Genomic DNA, 26121 nt, shown 5'->3' on the forward strand with positions numbered 1-26121 from the left:
AATTCTCCCCTGTGTAGAGCTTTCCTTTTTTATCTTTGAAGTTCAGTCATTATTCCATGTCAATGCCATTGGTTTATTTTTGTATCCTGCAGAAATTAATTCAGACTGTTTAGATCCAATCTTTTTAGAACATTTATGAATGTAACTTATCAACAAGTTTACATTTTATGCAGCCAGTGGAGCTAGATTTTGGAATTTGCTTTTTTAGTGGTTCTTTTGTGGAAGAGAAATCTTTCAGGCATGAATTGATAGTCCAGATCTTTTGAGGTCTGCCTGTGCTAACCTATGACCTCTGTTCTTAGGAGGTCAACATCTGAGGGCAGGAGATTAAGGCAGTTAAAAGATTGGAATGGGAACTGGAATGGAAAAATTAGCCAGCACATTTTGGGTGGAAAACATCAAAGTCATCAAACAATTTGCTTATTTTAAACTCAGTTTAAGGGTAACAAGCTAATTGTACTGTGTTTGTTGACGCAAGCAATTTATATTATTTGAGAACATTAACACTGAAGAATTTTTTTTATTGGAGAAACATAATGATTCTTCAGTATAGATGCACTATGTATTTTGTTTACTAAATGCTTTTTGGCAACATTTTAAAGATAACTCAGAATCTGATCATACAATCTGTATGCACTTAATTAGCTGTATTTCTTACAAGCAGCAATAGTAAGTGCTGTGGAACTTGAATCTTGCTTGTGGTCTGCTGAAGACCCCTTGCTGTCATTGGAGAATACAGGTGCTCTCAGTACAACAGAAGGAAGACTTATTCCCATATTAAAATTTTCCAAGTCCGATGCTTAAAATCATGTGTAAGCATGTCTTTTTGTTTCACCTTTTCAAATGTAAATTCCTTTCCAATACAAATTTTTGACCAATAAATGTTCTTTTATAGATTATAAATTGACTTAGAAGAAAAGACAGCATTGTCTGTTTGTTCTTGTCTGACAGTTCAAAATTCATTAGTGTGTGTTTTTAGAAGAGTGACAACTTCATCTTTCATCTGTATATTGATTTCAAAGACGTTATTATCTAGAAAAAGACACCTTCCCACATCTGAACAATTATGCAAGTTCAAGGATCTGTGTAAACAATCACGTCTTTGTCTTGGTCGTTTAAAGTGCAAATCACTATCATTGGCAAAAGCCAAACTAGTGTTTCAGCAGGCAAACCCACCTAGCAGGAAAAAAAGCGAAAGTTGCAGATACTTCTCAGCTCAGATTCTCATTAACAGTGTATGGATTATGGTACTTCTATAGGTATGGCTACTAATTAAATTACAGTACTATAATACAGCTAAACTCAAGCAGACAGCCATCTGTAACCCTCAGTCTAACCTCCACATGTTATTATTGTTCTTTTGATAGTGAAGGATATGAGATTTAAACCCTTTTGCAAGCTTATAAATTTCCAAACTATTCCTCTGAAGGTTAAAACCTTATTTTTGCAATTTTTAGCCCTGATTTGCACCAGAGGGAAAATTGAGCAAAGTTATCATCATAATTTATTTCTCTTTCATGGAAGGAAAAGAAGGGAAAGCAGGAGGAGCTGTTGTGAACTGCAGCAGCCCATGGACTGTTCCCACGGATGCAGCCACTGCTTTGTTTCCTTCCTGCCATTCCATTGGGTTGGCTGGAGAAGCTCTGCCAGCTGCAGGGGTGGCCATGGCTGGCTGTGCTCCACGATCCTGGTGGTACTACTGCTACTGGATATGTCCTGCATCCTTGGTGGTACTGGCACAACTAGCTAGCACAACTAGCTCTGTGTCCCTGGGAGTACCACAGGCATAGGGAAACAGCATTTACGGGGGCAGAACCAACCCTGACAGCTATTGTATCTTGGAGATCTGTTCCCTGTTTCAATTTTTGGGTTAAAATCGGGTAGCTTCTGGTCAGCCATTCTGGGATTCTTGCTTGTCAGCACTCTCTGTGGTTAGATAATTGATGGATGGAGAGCTAGTTCTGCTTTACAGAATGTTTTTGGTTACCCACTTTTGAGAACACGTGAATCCTCTTGAAGAAACAGAGAATGTGTTAATTAATACAGAAAAAAAGTTAAGCAACTACCAAGACAGTGTGCCTGACATGACTTAAGACAACTTTCTTGTTTGCCTAAGCCATTTCTATACCTTTCCTCTGTTCTATGTGTTTAGATAGTAAACTCTTCAATGCAATCCTTCTTAATACATATAATACTTAAAATCACTGCCATTTTTAATTTCAATAGTAATTGTAATTCTTGGCTATTTGAATTATTAGAGAGCAGTGGTACACACAAATTTTTAAATCCAGGATTTTTGTTGGATGTGTGTATCCTCTTGTTTCGTGATGTTTGATGATTCAAGCATCCTGTCGACAAGCCTGCTTTTCTTAATATCTTTTGCTTACCCTTTAAAAGTAGTCTAGACATACCTGAGATCTACAGGTAGGTCTAGTGGAGAGCAGGGTGCTGGAGGTTTTTCGTCCTTTAGTTATTATTACATCAGTTCTAAATGTACTAAGAACTGCCTCCAAGTTTTATATGCAGTAGCTTGCAGGGCAGAGTAGACTCCTTGCTGAGTTTGCAGGAGGGGTAATTCAAAACTCAAAGAATTATAATGCAATTTTTGAGTTACTTAAAAATTACATTTGAATGCTTATGGTGAAACCCTGCTTTATTTTTGCTTGATCTTTGTGAGAAATAGCTAGAGAGTATTTCCTCAGTTCCCTCACATGTTCCTTTCACAATAAAAAACACTGCAGAGCTAGACAAAACTGATTAGAATTACTGCAGATAATATTTTCAGGCTTTTGTGTTTGTGAAGGTTAAAATTTCTGGCAGTGCAGCTGCACCAGATTCCTGACTGCAAGCCCCCAGTGCTCTTGAAATCAGTGTCTCCAAATGTGCTCTAATTTGCCTCAGCTGAGTCACTTCCTTACTGTGAACTGCCATAAAGAGATTATTACTTCTGCTTTGCTTTCTAGGGTTTAGCCTGCACTGCCCCCCTCCTTTTCAAAATAAGAACTCATCAGAAAATACCTTTTGTAGTAATGCAGTTGAGTTCAGAGAGTTTCAGAAATCTGATTATTGGTAGCCTTTTTTGTTTAAGGGACTATTGGGGTATGTGTTCCTCACGTGTTTCTAGCTGCCAATTTGAGTGAGAAGCCAGCAAAAAAAGCATATTGGTTTTCTCTGTAAGTAGTGGCTGTAGTTGTTTCCAGCTGCCAGGTGAATGTGAATGTCTATGAGATCCTTCAGGTGATAGCTATCCCTAAAATCTTCATAAGTATATAGTGATATATCTAAGCTGTTCTGTGTAATTTTTCTTAATGACCCATATTTCTTGCTTAATTCTTGCATAAAATATGAATGAGTCAAATTTGAAAGCTTTTGAATTTGTCATAATAATAAGTCTTTACACTAGTATAATGTTAAGATGATTTTAATAGAAGATTGACCTTAATTGTCAGGAGAAAAAAATATTAAATTGTTGTATACATGTATTTTATATACATATATAGTATATGTGTAAATGTGTATACAAAAGATTTATGAAAGGTTGCCTCAGCTGCCTTGAAGAAAGTGGGTACCAAAAGGAAGATGACTTAATAAGAGATCGGTTCAGTATATGTTGGTGACCTCCTCAATCACAAAAAATCCCCCACCAAAAATCATTTATAATTGTGGGGTAAAATTAACAGGAACTATTAATGCTTCTTTCTTATGGTGACAGTGATCCTCTCTCTCTGCCCAGCTTCAGCCAGGTGAGCTTGGTACAAGTCATCATGGCTAGGCTTCAGGAACGAAGATTTGGGAAGGGCTCTACGCACATCCAGTTGCAAAAGGCACAGCAGAAAGACTCCTTAGGTGGTATCGGCAAGACACGATTCTTTCTGCATTGTCTTTTCTCCTCGAGAGTGATCCTGTGTGCATTCTCAAAGGAAGCAGCAGCGTTATAGATGGTGTGTCTCCAGACCTCCCCATTGGAGGCCAGAGTAGACCAGTGATGTTGATCAATATGGCCAAGTAGTTATGTAATGAAGTGACACTGTGGAATGTGAAGAATCCTGGCTTTGTACCTCAGTTTAGTTTGTTGCAGTTGCTGGTAGCTAAGATGCTGTGTTTGACTGGCTTCTCCTAAAAGATGCTTCATGCTCTACTTTGGTAGGATATCTTCCTCTAACCAGCCAACAGTCCCCTATCTGTGTCTGTGTAGTCAGTGTGGCCACCGCATGTGCTCCTTTCACCTGGTTGTCTTTGATGGCACATCCTAGAGTGCATTGTTTTACGTATTTCCCTTTTGCAGTATGAGGTATTAGACAAAATGAAGCTGTACCAATGTAGCTGTGTTAGCTTGTTCTCATTAGGCCAAATAACAACAGAATAACAATGTCATGACGTGCCCTTTTATCATCTACAATTTGCCCATGTAAGAAGGTCAGTTGAGAGTTTTCATAAACCTGCAAAAAATTCTTGCATTACAGATTCTTTTTGAGACTGTAAGTGAATAAGTATAGGAAGGTGGTATTAGTACTGGAAATTAATTGTGACACTGTATGCATATTCACACTAATCACTGTAGTGAAACATCTGACTGCTATAATGAGATGCTGTGTTGTGAATGGGATACCACCATGTTCCCCTTCTATGGTAGCAGGTGGTAAATTTGCTTAAGCTTGCATATTATGTTACGTTGTAGAGCACTGCAGTTTGTGCGTGGCATATAAATCCTTTTTCATTAAACTTGGAAATGTTTTCTTAAAGCGGATTCTCATTTAGTTAAAAAAACCAAACATTCCACAGAGACAGGCTTATGTGTCTTTTTTATTACTATTATTTAAAACAAATACGGTGGGGTTTTTTTTAAAAAAGGCACTGGTTTATTAAATGATAGTTCGTCAGTTTAAAAATCCTTATTTCTATGAAGTAGCCAGCTGTGACCTCTGAAATGGTACATTCCTACTGGTATGTAAAAGCTAAAAGTGACAAATAGAAGCAGAATCAGGACTGAAGTGAAGGTGGGGGTGAGATGAACGTGAGATGGGAAGGAAATTTGGTGAAAGGGATTGCTGGTTATGAACTAGGTAGTTTGTGGGACTGGGGCTGACTGAATAAGAAGTGGCAGGTGAGCAGCATTCACCTCTTCATGGCAGATGGAGGCAGGGCTGCTTCTGACCTGATGCTTTCTGTGGACTGATGATTACCAGTGCCTGCAGACAGGTCTTCAGCATACTTTTGCCCTGAATCAGCCAGGCTGTAGTGCTCACTTTCCTTTTGAGCCTATTTTCCCCTCAGGAAAAGGTGAGTAATAGAGAAGCTTTAAAGTGCATATATCACGTGATTCAGAGGAAGTGGAATACCAAATATGGATCAGCTGCAAGCTGATCAAGAGACAGAGAACAGCATAGATTGTAGCTGAGTGCTTTGCACTTGTGGTCCAGGGTGCATGGCTCGGCAGGGCTCTGCTTGGCTGGGGTACAGCTCTTTGCCAGGGCAGGTTGGGTATTCACTCTGTTGCACCTGCCCAGGGGCCCCAGACACTGTTCCTGGGATGTGTATTATCTGTGAAAGCCAGCACAAATGAAGGCATGTGCCACAGCTTCATTCCAACTGCACTGGAATCTGGTGGGGCAGTGGCTTAGCACTGACAGCCAGGCTCCCTGGCTGTGGGTGTGCTGTGGCTGGAGTCCAGGGTGGCCCCTCCTGGGAGTGGATGGGCTGCACGGTGCTCTCTGAGAAAAGACAGACACTTGTAAAATTTCTCCGCTTGGTTTTCAGACAGGCAGCACTCATGACACTGCTAAACACACCCACAGGCTGAGACTGCTGAGATCAAGCAACATGGCCAGGAGTATTCTCCTGAGGATGCTGGAATAGACACAGCCCTAGAGACCTGTTTGGCAGAATGTACCAGTAAGTTAATTCTGCATATGCTGCAGTCTCTTTCTTCAAGGGAAAAAAGCCTCTCTGGAAGAAAGTCAAAAATGGAGAAGCTACAGATATGGCCTTGACCAACCCAAGGCCATACTCATTCTCTAGGGGGATTCAAGACAGATTCCTTCATATTTGCGAGTTAACTTAAAATTTTTTTGCATCCATAAGTGTTCGTAAATGTGCAGTAAATGAGTACATCTAGGTTATTGTAGGCATTGAACATCCTGAGATTTCTTTTTCCTTTGTATGTGCTTGTAAATCATAGATACAGAATATCTAGAGTATAAACTTCCAGCAACTGGTTCTGTATCTCCTGCCTGTGTCCGTAAATACATAGATGGGTTTTGGGGCTTTACTTGTTACATGCTGAAACTCTCTGGGGACACACAGCTAGTGTTTAACTATGTCTGGTTAACAAAACTCTCCCCACCAGTTGCAGCAAAATTCTGGAGCCAGAACTGTGTTTCACAATCTAACAGATATTTTTTGTGTGTATGACTGACAAATAATGCCTTTCAGCGTGTTAGAGAGGTACCATTGAAAAGAATTTAAATTTCAGAAAGCAGTGCTGCTCTAGGTTGAAGTATAAAGCATATGAGTGTTTTTAGCTGTTGTTGATTTTTCTGCACTGTGCTATACAAGCTGAAGAAATGGGAATCTCCTAGGTTCTGGACAGCGTTAACAGACTGAGTCCCTATTTACTATTTTTTCCTGCAGGGAAACTGTAACTTTAAAAGAAATGGATGCTGCTACCTGACTCTGAAATCAGGTCTCTGTCAGGGTACAGCTTCAAAATATGGGGGGCTGTGCCCCCCCTGGACCCCCAACCAGCATTGTGGTCCTCTCCCCACAGGGTCACTGGTGCTGATCTAATTCCACAGAGAAACAGTTCAGGGAGTTTTAACTGAGAAAAAACTACTCCTGCAGCAAAAAAAGGTACTGAGAAGCAAATGGATAGAGAGGTGACAGAGTGGGGGATGACTCTTGGTAACAGCTCTGTATTTGGTGGGTTTATCTGGAGTAAGAAACCCTACTGGCAGCTCTGCATGAAACATGTTGTGCTCTCTGCTCAATGTGGCAGAGACATTCCCTGCAACGTGGCGGCAGCTTTTTGGACCTTGTAGTAAGCGTGATACAAAGTCTGCCCTCACTGGTGGCAGGTGGTGATTTAAGAGCCAGCGGGGTTCACAGGAGGAAAGTGTCAGGAACACAAAACCCAGCAGGGAGTTGGGTTTGGCCTCCAAAAGGCCAGAGGTGTAATTAGGCATCAGCAAGACCTCGCAGAGAGTTTGGGGAATGTGCCAGGCAAGGTCTTTTCTATTTGAGCTTCTGCTGTCGGACTGCCAGGCAGATCTGAAGTATCAGATCCCGCTGCACACAGTTCCCCAGAAGAACAAGAGTCTGTGGTTTTCACAGGGCTGCAGCTTGTGGTTTCCCTGGCCAGGGAAAGAAAACAGGATGCGAAAAGCAATCATACCTATTTTAGATGCTTTGGTGCCACAACACCATTAACTTGTCTATGAAACTGTACAGTATTAGAAAGTTGGTGACTGACTGGGAAGGTAAGCAGCATTCCTCAGCTCTGTGCCTGACATCCCTGTGGGGTTGGAGAGCAGCCTTTCAAAGATGCAGTGATTAGGCTCAATTCAGTGTTAACTTCTAGTTTTAGTATAGCAGAGCAGCATGTATGCAGTGGTCATTTCTCAGTCCCCTTCCTGCCTTGCCGCAGCTGCTCCTCAAAACTTGCAAAATGCAAGCAATAGGCTTGGAGGAGTCAGCTTGTGGTGTCATCTCAGCTCTCTTCCTTCCCTGCCAGCTTCTGCTAAGCAATCTGTTTAATTTTTTTCTTGCTTCTGTTGCATTAGTGTGAAGTGCTGTGAATGATGTGAAGACAATTGGCAATATGTACTAAAACTAGCATTTCCTGTTGTAGTGTTTTGCTATTTCACATCAATCATATTAAGTGTGCTACAGTCTCAGAGTTTTGCTTTGGAACTTAAATGTACTAAAATTATAGCCTGCTTTCTCTGTGACAAGCTAAAGACTAACATAAACTTCATATACAGTAGCAGAAACCATATTCTTTCCATCTGATTTTACCACATGCATCAATTATAGAGTGTTTTTATGTCATACGCAAGAAGTTACTGTTTCACATTTCTTAATGACAGTTCTTCACAGGAAATTTTCTCACTAAATGGGATGGTTATATAAAATCGGCACTTAAAGTTAGTAGTACTGTAATGCTGAAAGGTAGACCTAAGTGTCAGTAACTTTGTAAAATTCAGTATACAAACTGCTCAATGTTGTGTTTTCCAGGCTTCCAAAAAAAGGAAAACATATATTCCCTGATATTTCCAGATATGCATATTTTTCTAGTCTTTTCTAGGAATCAGTGAGTTTTTAAAGCATTCATAAATGCTGATCAAGTATAAAAGTAAGTTATAAAATTATTTTGCAGTGTCGAGATAGCAAATTAGTTTTACTGCAGATCTTTCAATCACCCTCAGTTACCAAGAAAATTAAACAGGTGTCATAAAAAAACGAACAAACAGTCAGTTCATTTTTAAGATATTAATTTATGGTAAAGCTCTACAGTGATATTAATGTTATTCAGTGTTCCTTTTGTACACAGTGTGGTACTGGCAACAAAAGTCCTGATTTATTGATGACTTCCCTTTATATAAGATGGCTCATGGTTTTCTTCTTATCGTCATCATTGGAGGAAAGTTACTAGCTGAACTAATTAATCCTACAAGGCTTCATAGGAAAAATAATTTTGCAGCTATTTTTTCTAACTGATACGTATGTGATTTAAACTGGTGGCAAGAGGCAGGGTAAGGTATGGAAATGCAGACAGCTGCCTCTGAAAGAAACAAAGCTTCAAGGAAGCTTAACATGCTGAAATCAAGGGGGGCGTATAATCTCCATCCTAGGGTGCTAAAGTACTGAGCGTCACATCAGTCCAGGGTTATTAACAGCTTTTACTTTGGGATATGGACTTAGGACTAAAGAATGCTCATGAAAAAAGGACATAAGAACTGCAGGCAATGGCAATCAATCCAGTCCAATCTCAAAATATGTATGACAGCCTTGTATCCTGGAAAGACATGGGAAAATTATAAGAAGTGGATGAAGTGCAATGTTAGTTTATCAGTTGCAAATTGTGCTTTATTTTTATTATTGTACCTTGTATGGTATTTTATTAATTAGATTATTTTCTTAGATGATGAAAATGTACTAAAAGTAGTCTTATCTTCAAAAAGGATCTGTTACAATGTGCAAGGAAAATTTATCAGTTAAAAGAAGGGCTACCACATGAACTCTGAAATTGATAAAAGATAGTTTACTGAGCCCAAGAGCTTCACTTCGTTTTAACCTCCCCATGCTCCCCTATAATTTGTTATTTGGAATTAGAAATGTTTTTAACAACACAGTGAGTATAAAAGTGCTGTGCTTTGTGCAGCGTCTCCCACTGAGCCACCTCATACCATCTAGGCAGTCTTTAAGGACAACCAAATTAAAGAAATATTCAAGTTAAAAATAACTTTCCTAAGTTGCACCCTACTGTTTATGTAAAAGAGTGATGGACAGAATTTAAACTTGACATTTGTGGGGGAAAGCAGAGATTATCATGTCCTGCCTTTCCTGTTGGTATGTCTGCTGTGGTTCCCCTTGGTCATTGGGGAACATTTGGGTTGATTGGTCTTCCCCTTTTGCAGCCAGCCATGGTTGCCCCAAAGCTTTTCTGTCAGGCCGTAGGAACCCCAGGAAGGCGTTTGACTGGCACTTTTCTGAGTTTGGGGATCATGTAGGATGGTGGAAGCTGCTCTTCCTGACAGATCTAGAGCAGTTTGGGGAAAGAAGATAACAGAAACTGTCAGGTACTTGACACCTTACTCCAGTTTGTGCTAGAGCAGGCTCAGTGCTGCTAAGCTTCAGATGCTTGATGACTTCTCTTCCTAAAGATGCACAAACCAGCTGGGAATGGCAGGGATATAATATATTTCAATAAGTAGCATGTCGGATCTGGTAGTGGGATTTTCTCCCCTTCCTCACTCAGCCAGTGTAGTGCAAAAGCAAGTCACTTTGAACAGGTCAGGGAATTTGCTCTAAAGTATTGATTATGGCTTCTAAGCTCTTTTAATAGCCTGATCACCCTCAGTGTTGCAAAGTAACTGTTTGCAGCACCCCCCTAATACCATTACAAGTTATGCAACTGCACTGTTTTCAGGAGCCAGTATGTCAAAGTTCTCTGGCAAAAAGAGAGACACACTGTTTGGTGCTTGATGGTACAATTCAGTAATTTCTGGCTGCAGCCTCCTTTTTTTTGAGGTGCGGTTTGGTTTCCTGATGGCCAGCCCATTGGAGAGGAAGGGCTGGAGGGATAGCTTTGTGCTTTTCTCATCCTGTTCAGAACAGCACGTACCACAGCTGGAGTAGACCGGGAGAACAGTACTCTCCTCTCCCAAAATTACAATATCTTGCACCACAACTGGAACGATGCTGCATCATGGCACAGGCATTGTGAGGCATCATCTGCTACATCACAAGCACGGTACAAATGGGTCTTGGACTGTAACAACTTGGAAGCATCCCATTATTTCTCAGTCTGAGTCCTCTCCTGCGGTCTGTCTTTACTGAAACTCTTCTTGCTTCCATTTTCATCCTAAGGGCACTAAAGGGGTCAAGATAGGGAAATTTGATCAAATTTTCAGAAGACGATGATCGTGAACAAAAATTACGCAGTCACGTGTTACCTGGCTTTGGTAGGAAAGAAATTATAACCTGAGTATTGATAAAGTCAGTGGTGATTATATGTGTGACTAAGAACTGCTGGGGCAGGGTCTCAGGCTGTAAGAGAGGGAGAATCAGACTTTTGGTGAATATTTGGGGCAGTGAACCTGAGGTAATGTATGATCTGCTACATAGGTCAGAGTTAGGGTTTGGTTTCCCTCAAGAACCGACAGATCAGGATTTTAAGAAGGGCACGGGGAGAATAGGGGAGTAGAATGGACCTGCTGCTGCTGCTAACAACCATTAAAAAATACAAAGCCAGCTGCTCTCAGAGCAGAGCTTGATCCTTTCAATGCCTTCAACGGCACAGTATATATTCAGAGGAGAGGAATTCATGAGGCCCTACAGACCTACACCATGGCATTACACAAAAATGCAAACCCGAACAATGGGTGGCCTCAGCAGTTCCATCTGGCTCGCCATTAACAAGGTTAAAGTAAAGTGGGTTTCCTTGGCTGTGTCACACACAATTTACACTTCAGATGCTTTAACTTTGGAGCCAGACTGAAGGGAGCACCACTCTAAACGCATGCGTCAAGGGTTGCCTAAGATCTGTGGTAAGTACATTTGGTATTGATGTTCTTTGAAAGATACAGAGGAGTAGCATTTAGATATTTTTGGCTAAATAATTTAGAAAAAAAAATCCTAATGACAAATTAGAATTGCAGTCAAGTATTGTTTGCTCAAAATAATCTAAGGACACAATAATATTAGCAGCTAGAAGCAGCTAACAGCAGAAGTTATTAGAGACCTGAGAAATGTTGCCACCAGCATTTCTGGTATGGTAAACTCAAAACTCCAATACGCTTTTAAGCTAAAGAGGATATTGATACGTGTAAATGTATTCTGTTGTAAAGCATTCTGCTTTCAGAGCCACCAAAATACTTAGATAGTTAACCATGGCAAATAATGACCTTTAAAACACTGCTGTAGAGAGAGAGTGATGTATCAACAGGTATGTTGGTCTGTTAATTTCTGTGCCATTGATTCATACAAGGCATTGGATTATCACAGCATTTTGCAGAAATCATGTTCTTTGTCTTGGCTTTGAGATGTTTCAAGGGAACCCAAGAGTCCTATAGAGTGTCCCATTCTTGAAGAAAAATTAAATTGTTACTGAATGAGTATCAAAGTTGATAATTCAATTGTGACACTGCTTTATGATCTATAAGACACACATTTGAGCAGTTAAATCTGTGATAAAAATCTAAGGTGATTTACAGAGAGAGGATATACCTATTGTTACTGAAGAGGTATTCAAGGCATTCCTCGGAGCAGGACAAGTGTTGCCCTGGATGATGAATCCTACAAGAAACCTAGCCATCCTGGTTGCCTTTGACCATAAATTGTAAGTTCAATAGCAGAGCAGAACTTCATACTCCTCCTAAAGTTAAAGAATTAAACTTGCATACCATAAAACCAGCAGACATTGTTGACTTGCAGTTATCCTAGCAACATCAGTAGTCTTGTGTAGGAAGGCCTTTAGCAAGCATAATGCCATGCTGAGCTTCCTCCTTGGTGAGCTGTGCAGTACTGCTGTGATGGGACACACTTCCTCTTCAGCATGCTCTCAGAAGGTTAGCATCAGTCTCACCAGTGTTGAACAGCCCTGCAGTTGCTTTGTGCCTCCCAGGGTTTTCTGGCAAGTGAGCCAGTGTCTCTGATGACGGTCTCTGTTATGTGCCATTAATATGGGAGTTGGTGTGGATGGCTCTGTGCTTGTTTATGCCTCTTCTTACTCTGTTGTCCAGCTCTCTAACCCATCCTCACGGCCCCTCAGTGCTACCTTTTCATCTCTCTGACGAAAGCAGAAATATCCTTAAGCATGACACCTTAGTTTCTGACTGCATGCAGCGGTCCTGTAATCATAACCATGATTATTGTAAGATGCCATTTGACAGGCATGTCAAATTTCCTGAACTCTTCTCAAAGACTTCCTGCCCACTGCATTTGAGGTAACTACAGGCAAAATAAATGGAGCTGAGAAGTCATCTCATGACTAATTAGTGACAAACCATTGACATTCCCTTCTCCTCTTCATTTTTAGCTACCAGTCCGCTCTCCTTCGATGAGCAGCAGCTTTTGACTCAAGCCCTACCTTAACAATAGCCTCAGATAAGTCAGAGAGCTATTCTTGCTGAGCCCTGACAGGTGTAATGCTTCCACACCAAGCACTGCAGTGGCAGGAAGATGAAGAATAATGCAGCAAGGCAGAACCCGTGAAGGAGGTGGAAGGGAAATTGTCCAACTGCATGTATGAGTGTATGTCCAACTGCAACTTGCATGAGCATAAACTGAGAAATGCCCCAGCTATGCTGTGTGTTCATAGCATAGGGAGGGAAATTTCACAAAAAAAGCATTAGTTAACGTGAAACAGGGATGGTTGATTTATGGGGAAAATGTAAAAGAATGGTGTAAAAACATATTTCTTTAGAGTAGGGATATTATGCATCTCATGTGCTATATTTAGCGTGTATTTAACTCAAAGCACACAACTCAGTTACTTTTTGTTAGTTCTTTTCCAGCTCGTTGTCTCTAATTGAAGGGGAATTCAGCCAAAGCCACACAAAACTAAGTTCAACATCTGCATCTTGTGCCTGGACTTGGAATGCCTGGACTTCATCCACCCTTCACATATACATACCTACTGGTGCAGATCAGGCAAATGGAATATTATGATTGACAAATTCATGAAACCAGGTAGAAATCTGGTATAGATTTGTGTGAAGGCCACAGATTTGTGTGAAGGCCACATATATGCTGTGACCAGGGGTAAGTGCCACTCCACAGTGTAGTTCCTCTGGTAAGAGCATTTGAGGACAGTGGGAATTTCACTGCTTAATCTACTCCCTCCCACTTCCTGATAGTGTTTATCACACCCACAGTTGTGCCAATGCAATGATTTATGATTTTGCCTCAAAACTGGAGATGTGATATGAATCAAACTAAACAAATGCTACAAATTGAAAAAAAAAAGTAAATTAATTAACTGAAATATTTTCCTTTGAGAATTAGCTAGCATTTTAGTTACTGCACGGATCATCACATGAATCATCCTTAGGAGTTTTTGAAGGCAGATCATATGCCTTTTGAAGTATTGTCCTTGGAAAGGGGGCTGTTTACTTTGTAATTAACTTCCATTTATTTTTACATTACCCAAGGAAAAGCTATGAATGAAATGTAAAATAGTTGAGCTGGAGTCCTGGTCGCTGCTTAGGGTTCTGGATGGGTTGCAGCATTCAAGCAGGATCGCTGACAGTTCACTGCACTCTGCCTGGCACAGCATACTGTTGCTGGCTTGTTTCACAGTACGGAGTATGAAAATAGAAGGGCACCCCAGAAGCTGTCTCTGATGCTGCCAAGACAGCAAGCAGCTGTGGTGCTCACTGTGCAAAGTTCTGCAGGAAACTGGAATGAAAGCTAAGCACGATAGTTTATTGAGTACATTCTAATTCAGATTTTTGCATCACGTAGAAGGTGTGTGTTTTCTTCATCTCATTCTCAAATTTGTGCTTCCTGCCAACAGGAAATGAAAAGTACACGGGGAGGGCTTTTCGGTATTTATGTGAAGTCCAATTAAGCTCACGATAGCCCTCATTTTCTCTGTAATGTTTGGATTGTGGATGTAATTGAAATTACTCTTCACAACTTGTCTGTGACTTTTCGTGCCAATAGTTGAATAGCAGTGAAAGAGCTATAACAAAGAAATCAGTTTCAAAATCAGGTATTTTATGCATTGTCCAGGATGTGCTTGATTCCTGCACTATTTCAGTGAATGGCAGTTTGTGGCCTGATCACCATACGGTTATACTCTGTTGTAAATTGTTTTTTGTTTCCTTGGTTTACCAGATATAATCTCGAGGGGCACAGACTCGGATCCTCAGAGTTATGAGGACCTTGCTTGCCTCTGAAGTCAGTGGGAGTTATGTATTTAAATACCTGTAAACCTTTGATTATACCTAACAGAGTTACGCAGGCTGCCTGTGACAGAGAAAGAAGGTAATGCCACACTCTGCATCACCAGCTTCTGAGCCTGGGTAGGATGAGACTTTTTGTGAGGGAAATTTGTGTCTCCTGGGTGGGGGACACAGTCTCCCTCTACTCTGTGGTTATGTGGAATTGTGTATTTCTAGGTATTTTGGATATTTATAATAGGAGGTTCGTAAGGAGGAGGGCCAAAGGGATCTTGATTTTAGGAGCAAAGCTTTCTGTCCTTTAGGTTTTCAAGAGTGAGGTTCATTTAATAAATAAACAATTGGTTTGTTTCTGGAAGTATACAGGAATAGTTTAGGAAGTGACAGACTTCTAAAAGTCTAGTCCCTTGTCTGCTATGGCTAAAACTGTTCAGGTATGACTATTTACAACCTCACAGAAGGCATTTGGTTCATAGATTTGATGTTTAGGTGCTACCAACAACCTCAACCCCCAAATTTTACTTGCTGTCTGTGTTTTGTGTCAGCTGGGAATTTATACTGGACAGCCAGCAACTCAGTGCTCTGACTTACAGCTGAGCTCCTCAAGAATTATCAGGTTGGCTCCTGTGTTCACTACTCCTCTACCCTGGCCATAATTCTTCAGTTTTCTTTTTTAAACTTTGTGATTTATGCTGTGTTCTGCTTTCAAATGTTACATCAACCAGCAAACACAGATTTCCAGGTGGAACTGAGGAGCTTCAACCTGCATTGCTGCGTTGCCTCACAGCTTGTATCAGCCTGACCTGTGCAACCAGCCTTGGCTACTGCACTGTGACTTTTCTGTATTCATACACAGTGGGAAATTCTTTTCTCTGTTACACCATTAAAGTTAACAGATAATAAGCTCAGTGAAGTCATCAAAATTGCTCTGGATGTATACCCATGTGATCAGAACATTCAGATGCTCTGTTTCTGGGAACATGCAATATTTTAAAAAACTTCTATTGACCTCATTGTTATAATTTTACTGAAGTAATATCTTTTAATCTACATAATTCCAGCCAAGAGGGTTAAAGTGATCTTGTTAACCACACATGGGGAAACTTTTTCAGTTATGTTCTGTTATTTTTAATTCTACACAGAATTAATAGAATTCAGAGAAATAAGTATTAAACCTGTGCATAAGATTTGTTGTCCTGAGGCCAAACTAAGAAAAAGGAAATGCCAAATTTTCAGTTAACAGTGTTTTTATATGTACAGATGTGCTTTTAATTTTTATGTACACAATTATAGCAAGAATTAATAATATGGATAAATCTGGTGGTGAGACAGGGCAGAATAGTAGAAAATGGCATTAATTCTCTTATAATTCACAGGGATCAGGCAGTGTGGGACAACAGAAATACCTGCCTCAGGTGGGAATTAAAAGCTTTAACATATAAGGCTTAATCCTGTTGCAGCCGAAATCCTCTTTTCACGCTTTACTGTTGCTTCTGCATGTTGATGTGAAAAGTTTCAAAATAATTTTTTCTTTTAAGATGCTGAAAGCCTCTTAAAAATGTGTTACAGAAAATGCTTAGCACAGCCATTTAGTAATAATGTCAATATATGAAGCTAATCCATTTTAGGCATCTTAAGATGCCAATTCAGAAAACTGAATTAGGAAGTGACTGCTTTCTTTCTCAGTCAGTGCATCGGAGTGATGTAGAATTTCCTTACCAGTAAAATGTGGCTATAGAGCATCTGAATGATTTAATTGTTCTTGCGGGTATTGAATGTGTGAACTTATAGGTGCTATTTCACGGGAAACCAACCACCACATTTGATGTCCTTTTGTTACACAGTTGGGAAAGGAAGCCCTCCGTGTAATTCATGTGACATGACTTTATCAATGTCACGAGCTTTGGAAGGAACCCCTATAGAGATAGCTGGCATGGCCTCCTCATAGAGAGTGTGTCAGACAGTAACCATCCCTTTATTTCTGAAGACTTAAATGAAAATGTGAGCTTCTGGTCAAATCCTGCAGTCCTTAACACTTGTGAAGCCTACATTCATGCAAGTCATCTAATTCAGTGAATGTAATGGGAGAATCCATTTCAAGGCTATTATCTAAGTCATTCCATGCTCCTGTCACCAGATATTTCTGAGACCTTGTGAATGATACTGACTTATATGTGATACCTAAAGTCATATGACTCTCAACTGGTATTTGGGGAAGAAGAATATGTTTTGAACTTCCAGAATAGCCTTCCTCTTCCTCTTCTTTCTTTACCACTACTTGCTTCAGTGCTCCAGCCTACTGCCAGGATGCCATTTGCTGTTTCCAGCTGTTGAGAGGAGTTGGCATTCCTTGTATTTGCTGCTAATGTTAGTGATAAAATAAGGACCAAAAGGGAAATGGCAGTTTTTAACAACTGATTCCCAGTTACCTACTGCCCTTTTATCTCATCTGTGGATTAACTGATCAGTGGATGTAGAAACCCTGGAACCAGCTCTGCTGAGAGGCAGATAAGGTCAGGCATGCCTCTTAGCTCATGAACAGCATCTCACTGACCCAGAAAGAGTTGAGCCGGTTTTATGCAGCGTGCATCCTTATCCACATGGCCAGGAGGCTCAAGCCACCTCTGTGAAGGCTTCTAGTGTTACTGAACTATGCTTCTGTAAACAGGGGCACCGAGCAGTGCTTTCAGACGCAGGCAGCCAAGGTCTGCTTAGTTCTGGCCACTCCCACACCTGCCCAGCGCTGCACCCCAGCTGACTCTGGCAGTAGGCTGCAGATGTGGGTACACATTGGAGCAATACCCAGAGCAGACCTTGGGCAGCCTTTCCACCAACATGAAATATGGAAAATACTTACATTTAAAAAAACTATTGCATAAAGAGCTGTTTTAATTTAAAAACCATTTTCTATTATTATTCCCACAGAAACTGAGGCTTACAAGGCAAATCTGTAGTTGAGAATATTTGTGTGTGTGTTTTTATTGTGCAAAGAGATTACAGTAGTAGACTCACTTGAAATCATGGTATAACCTTTCATGTTGGAAATGCATGATATATGACAGTTTAAAACATAACTTCCTTAACCCGTTGCTGATCTTTATCTGGATGGGTTAAAGCCATTAAAATATACGCATTCTTTCTATACTTTATTAGAGCAAAACCATCTTTCATGTTATTTACGAAAAAAGACTTCACTTTGTAAATTGTTAATTCAGGAGGTTTTAGCTCTTAATACAAAGAAAACACTTTTGTTGTAATAAATGAAAGTACATCCAAAGCATTCCTCTGTGAAGATGCATTTCCTAATTTGTGAAAAATAATTTTCCTCCATGCCTGTAAAGAAGGCTGAGTGGATAGTAGAGGTAAGTTTTGTGGAAAGGAAGAAAGAATGGAAACGACATTGTTGAAGTTATTTTTTTTAAGCGGTGCTGTTGCAGTCCTTTCCATTTTTATGGAGAAAAAAAGACTGCATTTTGTGCATTTTGAACCACCTCTCTGTTTCATTGTTGTTCTTGGTTCTAAAAAAGAAAAACAAAAAGCCAAGAAAAAAACCCACCTTCCAGTAAAATTGTATTAGCAGATTTTAAACAATTTTATTTCCTCACAAACTGAAGCTAAATTGCATCCTGACAGGCCTGATTTATCAGGCAAATGCCCCATGTTGTTTGTCAGCTTCTTTGTTGGGGGGGAGGGGGAGGGGAAACGCAAGCAACAAAAGACCGTAACCTATTGATATTACTTCTGCGATACACTGGGGAAAATAGATTGATTTAGAACTATCCACAGAAAACTAGTCGATCTGATGAGTTTACAACAGACCATTTTTATTTATTTATTTGTAACAAGAGTAAACATCATCAATATTCCACCGCGTGTCATTGGAAGCCTTGCAGACCGTGAGTTTGTGTCAGCGTGCTGGGGCTATCTGTAAGATGAAAGAAGGCAAGCTTAAAAAATGGAGGGACCTTGTTTTTCTCACAAAATTGAGAGTCTTGGACCTCTGGTACATTATCATGAGTTGTAAGATTTGCAGGATAAATAGATGAGCATTTTTATTTTAGTTCATCTTTATTTCTTTAGGAGATCAACTTTTTTTAAATTATATTTCTGTTATATATCTCAAAAAGCTAGTAAAGCACAGGAAATTTTCTAACTGAATTTTACTGAAGAACACCAGTCTGCAATTAACTTTCCCAGCATGTCGCCTCTGCACAGTGTTTTGCATGACGGAGGGGTAAAGAGTAGCAACTACTCACAGGACCAACACAAATCTAAATGTGGCACCGAAGTGCCATTTTCTGAATTGGTAATACTCCGTTTTACAACATTCTTGGATAAAAATAATTGCAATTTTAAAATTAAACTGATCTTTTTTTTCCCCCATGGAATGGTAAATGTGGGGGCGTTAGTGAAGTCTTCTGCCTTGATGTGAGCCTGCTTGGTGGACACACCATAAATGCTCTGATGAAGATGGTAAATGTTCCATTCTCTAGTTTATTTAACAAGATAGTTTCACTTGATCTTAAATGATTTTTTCAGTAGTATTTCAGTATTCACTGTTTTGAATACCAATACCTTATTAAAGTGTTTTCAAAGTTACTTGTATTCTCTCCTGCATTCAGCTACAGCTTAAGAATTAAAGGTTGATAAACAGAATGCTGTAAACCCTGGCTATGTGCATGTAAGCAGGGTGTGAATCTCCCAAAACAATACCTGCAAGGGAATCCCCCAGTAAAAGTGGTGAATGAAGGAGTGAAGTGTCAGCAATGCCAAGTGCAGGGGTCACAACATCTCCCCTATTCTTCCCCTGCTAGGGGCTCCTGCAGCTAACTGCCCTAGGAACTGACCAAACCTTTTTTATTTTCCAGGAGCAGTTGTTGCTTGATTTTAAGTTACAGTGACTGCAGCCACATGTTTCGTTTCAGCATTTCTTGCTCTAAAAGGATGATGTCTCTGCACTGTTTTAAGGCCTAAGGGTAATGGCCTTTTCTAAAAAAATATTCAAACTTTGGCTTTTTTTCACTTTTAAGTGTAGGCTTCTCACAAGGAGGATTTTCATATTATACCTGTATTAAGTGAAAGTACTTAGTCTTTTTATAATACAGTAATATACGAGAGGTGCCTGTTCAGCAGCAATCACCTGTGATCCTGTCAGTCTTTGGGTGCTGCTGCGACAGATTTGATATCCAAGATGTGGTTACTGGAATATTTAAGTAATCCATTAAAATGTATTTGTCATAGAATCATAAAATAGTTTGGGTTGGAAGAAATCTTAAGGACCCTCTAGTTCCAACCCCCCTGCCGTGGGCAGGGGCACCTTCCACTTAGACCAGGTTGCTCAGAGGTCCCATCTGACCTGGTCTTTCAAGTTGTCTCAAAGCCATCTTGAAGTTAGCAGATCCTCAGAGTCTCAAAGACCCCAAAGAGTCCTGCTGAGGTTGGAGGTCTTTCTCACTCATCCCAGGTGGTGACTGAGCAAGCACATTCCGCCCTAAGCTTTTCTAAGCGTTCACATCCAGTAGCAAGAAACGTCCCCTTACACTGCCTCATGGCCTGATCTTCTAGACAAGTCACTGAAGCTCTTGAAGAGTGAAATAGTTATGTCTAAGAGTAATATTTCTGTTAGAGCATGGATATTTTAACCTCCCTCTACAGCCCTTTAGAGGAGTTGATCTGCTGCATTTTCCATCTGCCTTTCTTTAAGTATGTTGTGAAAGTAATGGCTAAAAAAGACAGCACATATAAGTACAAGTTTAAACATTTCCTTTATGCTTTAACTTCATAGTTGGCATTCAGTGAATTGTAACAGCATCTCACATGCACATGTGCCATTTTTCGAGGCATTAATGTTGCTAGATGGAGTATTGTCAGCCAAGAAGCACTTTTTTTGTTTTCTGATAACGTTCAGAAAGGAAAAATAGACGAGGAATTGGTGTGGGGTATATCCTGATGAATTATTTTAGTCTTCCTCTGACTATACCCCCTTTACTCCCTTTCTTATCCCTGTTAGGTGTTAACCCTTCATTCCCTGCTCCCCCACCCCTAAAGTGAATCATCCAGGTAATTTTAAAGCTTTTTCTCTCAACAGATAATAGTGTGGAGCCACACATATTATTCTCTACTTGTCATATGTATTGGATTATCATCTAAATTACATTATAAAACAGGACGAAGCAAGCAGTTGTGTTTGCCCTACCTACTGCTTAGCTCAGCTGAGCTGATAAGTTAATGTGGTGAACATATCTGCAAGGTGGAGGTATTGTTGTTTAAAAAAGTCTGGAGCTGGGGTTTATTTCCTAGGTAGGAGTTGAGTGCTGGGACGGGGAAAAAAGCTGAAAACTAGAGAGTATTTTATTTTGCATTTTCATTTGGTTGTGAAATTGAGTACTTCTAATGAATTTCCATCATCAGCTTATTGCAATTAATACAATATAGCTTATGTTGAAATCTATAAACTTTTTGCTCGATCATGTTTCTTTTAATATGTATAGTTCTGAGCAATCACAAATCCATAATGAAAGAGAATTTAGGAGTGTTTCTTTAATCTTGCTACATGCTCTCTTCTTTCTTTGTTAGTAGGTATTAATGTTACAGCTTTTTGATAGTATTGAAATACAATGCTGGACAGGTTCCTCAATGTGTTCCTTTATTAAAATGTTCATCTTTTTTATATAAAAAAATCATTCTGATTCACCGTCCTGTCAGTGCTGTAGTGAAGAAAGGATTCCCTGTTAGGATAATTGCCATCTCATTATTTTTTTGAGCCTGAAGCTACCTAGTAAATCATGGAAGCCTACTGTGAGAAAGACAGTCCTATTTTAACAATCCTTCTTGCTTTTGCTTCTTTGTAAGAGTTGCTTCTATTAAAATTGCACTTTTAAGAGCTTCTTGTGCTTTATTCACCTCATGATGTAATTTACATATAAACTTTTGTGTTGTATTTAAGCTAACATACATTTTTTTCTGTGGTGCTTCTGAAGTGAAGAAATACTTGCTATGGTTGTGCTAGTCTAGAGTTTCTAAGAACACAGTTAAATGAAAATTCACTAGTTTTCTTCGCAGGAGTCAGTTTGTATATTGTTCTATATATTTATGTATATAGAGATGTGAATGTATAAGCTCCTATGTGCATATCATACGGTATCGGGTTTCATTACGTTGTAACATAAGTACACGCAGCAGAGAGGAGCAAAGAGCTGAAGTGTTTGGGACAGAAGGGTTAATACCATACCTTAATGCGTGTGGATGATGCCATTTGTGAGCTCTGAGGTGTCTGACCACTTCCATTTTGGTGTAAATCCCTTGAAAGGGAAAGCATTTCAGAGCCAGGTGTGATCTGTTCTCCTGGTAGGAATGATTGACAAGGAATGAATAAACAGTTAAAAGAACTGAATAAATACCACCCTCTTGTTTAAGTCCAGGCACATCCTGACTGGCACATATATATTCTAATTCGACACTTCAGCCAGGTGCTTTAGTTGTTTGGTAGCAAAAAACATTGCCAAAAAGCCAAATCATAGTTCAATCTCAACTTCTTCTGATAAGAGTTTTCTTTTATAGTAGCATTTTAGTGGTGATTTGAATAAATACAGGGAATTACAGTATTTTGCAAATGGGATGTGTTGATATATATATGCAAGGTGATGGAGGCCTCTTGAGTGAAAGCAGGGGCTTTGACAGCAGGTTCTTGGTCAATTGGTGAGGCGAGATGGTTCACTGAATTGGATAACACAGTGCATACACAGTGACTGATTAAATTGATTTGTCCATGGCTACTGCCTACCCTGCTACAGAGGCCCTTTAACCTATTTTCAAACTTTTTCTTTTTTAAACCATTCTAAATACGTGTGATATTAAGGGGAAAAAGAAAGTGAAAATGCATTCACAGCTATAAAATTCTATATTCTGAATTAAGGTAAAATACACAATTTCCAGAATGTCTGCACACTCCCATGTTATACCATATTATACTATACTTATCCCAGGGACAAGTACACTGCTAGAAACCAATGATAAAGATAATAATAAACATCATTCTGTAATATCACCTAAATTGCAATCAATACTACATTTGTGAATTCTTAGATGTATTTATTGAAATGGGAGAAAGCAAAACACTTAGGGTTTTTTTGTTGATGGTCTTCTCTTGTTTCTCTAACTGCAAGTTTTACTTACTTCCTTATTATTTTATCCAGAAGGTGTTTAGAATGCTTGTAGTGAAAACATAGCAGAATGCCAGTTAAGAAGACCGAATGCTACTGTTAAATGTGGGGTACCTAACTGAAAATATCTGCAATGATTTGGGGAAAAGCAGTCAGATAGATATTGTTTAATAACTTGCAAATTACTTTTTTAACTGTAGAAAAGCTTGGTGTTTTGGTCTTAGGTCAGTATGCTTGTGTTTTACAACATATTCAGCATGTCATTTCCCTTCCTATGCTAGGGAAATCAATACTAAGTGATAACGGGGCTTGTACATGCTATTTTCTTTGTGATTCAAGGGGAGCTTTATATTGTGTGTCTCTTCCTGGGTTAGTCTGTAGTATACGCAGACAGACAAATTCCATTGAAAAATCACATCAAACTTCAGTGCAATGGTGACATGGAAGCAGTTCACCTAAAATAATGTTATCGCTGTTGTAGAAGTGCAGAGTTCTTTGTACTGGATTTGGTTTCTTGTTTCGTGTTTCTTATTCATTTTTAGGGAAGATAGAGCAATGTAATTACAATAATTTCTGAAAGGATAATGAAGTTCTATTCATCATTTAACCTGTTTAAATTATAGATCAGTCTTGTAGGACATGACAGCATACATACAGCATGCCATGAGTAACTTGTGCTGTATTTTCATTTGTCTGTGGAAATAAAGATATAGTTAGTATCTTGCTACTAGTAATGAAGAGATAAGAAGAGGTAGGTGCCAGGGATTGTTTCTTGGAGTGGATTTGCAAATGTTAACAGCCATTTTGCAGTCTTTTTTAAAATCATGCAGGTTTTATCAATAGCATTTCTTTGCAAGGTAAAGTTCAGTAGGTAAGACTGGCTGTACATATGGCTTTGCATGGACTAAACTTCTTGATTTCGGATAAACTAGTAGTGACCACGTCATACTAGGTGAAGTAGTGAAACAGTGCATTGTAACTTCCCGGGAATCTGAAAATTTGAAATATTTTTATGTGGGCTGGAGCCAGAACATGCTGCATTATTTTGTACATATAGTTAGTTATAGTTACAGTCTTTTTCTTTAATCCTTAAATTGACTCTACAACCTAAACCTATGTGCAGTCGGATTTTTTTAAATTAGTTGATTAAGGGAAAGCAAAAAAAAATTATTTATTTGTTTAGTTCTTTCCAGTAGCATGTTAGATTATTATAAATCAAATGTCTATGCATTCAGTGCAAGTTTTATAAAACAAAGAAACAGAAACCATACAAAAATAGCCAAAATAGAAAGCTCAGTGGTGCACATAAGGTCACCATGCCAAAGGCGTGTAATTATTTCTTTGTATCTTGTGTTAGAATAATGTAATCCAATAACTGGCGTTCCTGGTGCGTGTTACAAAGGATTCAATAAGGAATAGCTGGAGATTTCTTCAGGACTCCCCTGCCTTACAAGGTTTATAGAAGAGTCTTTGTGGGTTTCAGCCCTGTTTGAGAAGTGCGGCTGAAGGAGGCTCTGCACCCCTCGGCTCCTGGGCAGCGCATCCCCTGGAAAATTGGCACCCCGGGTCACAACCGTGTGGCTTGGGAGTTTTGAGAGAAAACAAACAAAACGCTGTTTTATGACTCTTGCCAGGGCTTTGCTGATTTTGTTTTGAGTTGAAACCGTAAATGCCATTACAGACCCCCTGCCCCCGACTGTAAAGTTTTGGGCCAGAGCCTCGCCTGGCCGTGCCTTGGCTGAGCCAGAGGAGGCGAGGTGCCGGGCCCTCGGACAGAGCCAGAGCCGGGCTCGTGGCAGGGCACCGCGGCCCTCCTCTAGTTTGGGATTCCCTGGCCGAAAGCACCGTGTCCATCGGGAGCCCGAGCATCTCCGCGCGGCGCGTTTCGCTGTGGCGCGGCCCGGGAGCGGGGTTGGCGCTGGTGCCGCCGCTCCGCGCCCCGCGGCTTTCGCTCCGGCAGCGCTGGAACACCGAACTCGCCGCCCCTCGGTGCTGCAAGTACCGCGGCGAGCAGAGACAGTGGGGCGGCGATGGCTGGAGATCTGGTGCCCTCTAGTGGGGCCGGAGCCTACTCCCGTAGAAAACCTTCCCGCTTGACGCTGCATTGCATAACCTTTCTCTCTCTCTTTCATTTTAGATGCTACAACTGTGGTGGCCTCGACCACCACGCTAAAGAATGTAGTCTACCTCCGCAGCCAAAGAAGTGCCATTACTGTCAGAGCATCATGCACATGGTGGCTAACTGCCCCCATAAAACTGTCTCACAGCAACCCACTAGTTCTCAGGGAAGACACGAAGCTGAACCGCAGCCTTCCACTTCTGCCTTCCTGAGAGAAGGAGGAGGAATGCACGGCTACTCGTCTCCATCATACTCTCAGGAAGGCAGGTTGGAGGTCTTGGAGCGCTCAGGCAGGTCACCACAGGAAGCTTCGTCGAGTAAGTTGTCTGCATCGCCTGAAGAACCAAACAGAAAGGGGCCTTCTGTTCAGAAAAGGAAAAAAACTTAATACATTTGTCATAATGTTCCATTTTCTTTACCCTCTTGGGATGTCTACCTCATGCAAGTACAGGGGAAATAATTACATTATCGGTAGCTGACCTGGAATTTTAACTACTGTTGAGTAACTGTGAATATTTTTTTTCTTTAATAGACAAATCACTCCAAGCAAAATACATTTGAGCAGGGTGCATTATGTCTGTATGTGTGTATGAGTGTGCATGTGCGTGTATGTATGTGTACATACCTATAAATATATATTTTTCCATCAGACCATTCTCCAACTCCCACAAGACATTACTGTGAAGCAATAGGCACAGTATCCACAAACGTTCCTGAACTCATTCCTAGAACCCGTTTCCAAACATGTTCAAAAAACAAACAAGAAAACCCAAAAAAATCTCACTCAGAAATAAACCAAACCTGATAAAACACACCCAGAACTGAGACTGAGACTGTTACTTCTCTTGTAAATGAAAGAATACTTTCATATTTTAAAGCTGCCATATGGTACTAAAGATACTAAGACATCCCCCATGCCATCAATTTGAGTTATTTTCTTTTTATCTCCACAAAGCATCAAAACCCTTCCCCATGCCGGTGCAGGGCAGTGTCATGACTCAACATGGCTCTCATTGGCACCACCGGTTGTTGGTGAGGGGTTTAAAGCTCCAGAAGAGACAATGAATGTGTAGTTTCTGTGCTGGTTTCTCAAAACGTTTTGTTAAGTTAATGTGGTTGTAACTGTAATTTAGATGTCTGTTGTGTAGGGGAGAATGTATAAGTTGTTACCAAACAGACCCTTTTGAGTGGTATCAGGATACCATCCTGTCTAGCC

The 26121-nt window shown here is 40.1% G+C and overlaps 1 protein-coding gene across 2 annotated transcripts in view; it reads left to right on the forward strand.

Annotated features, from left to right (window-relative positions):
- The window catches only part of LIN28B (lin-28 homolog B), an 85729-nt gene extending 59875 nt beyond the window's left edge, over window positions 1-25854 (forward strand). The window contains exons 4-5 of one of the 2 annotated variants that reach the window (XM_017818742.1): window positions 14677-14709; window positions 24924-25854. In XM_017818742.1, coding sequence (XP_017674231.1) covers window positions 14677-14709; window positions 24924-25293 — 403 coding nt within the window. In that variant the 3' untranslated portion in view covers window positions 25294-25854. The remainder of the gene's footprint in view (window positions 1-14676; window positions 14710-24923) is intronic. The other variant, XM_017818743.1, reaches the window with a different exon arrangement.
- Window positions 25855-26121: the final 267 nt, after the last annotated feature.

Source organism: Lepidothrix coronata, unplaced genomic scaffold (genome assembly GCF_001604755.1).
Source record: "Lepidothrix coronata isolate B3197 unplaced genomic scaffold, Lepidothrix_coronata-1.0 Scaffold70, whole genome shotgun sequence".
Classification (NCBI taxonomy): Eukaryota; Metazoa; Chordata; class Aves; order Passeriformes; family Pipridae; genus Lepidothrix; species Lepidothrix coronata.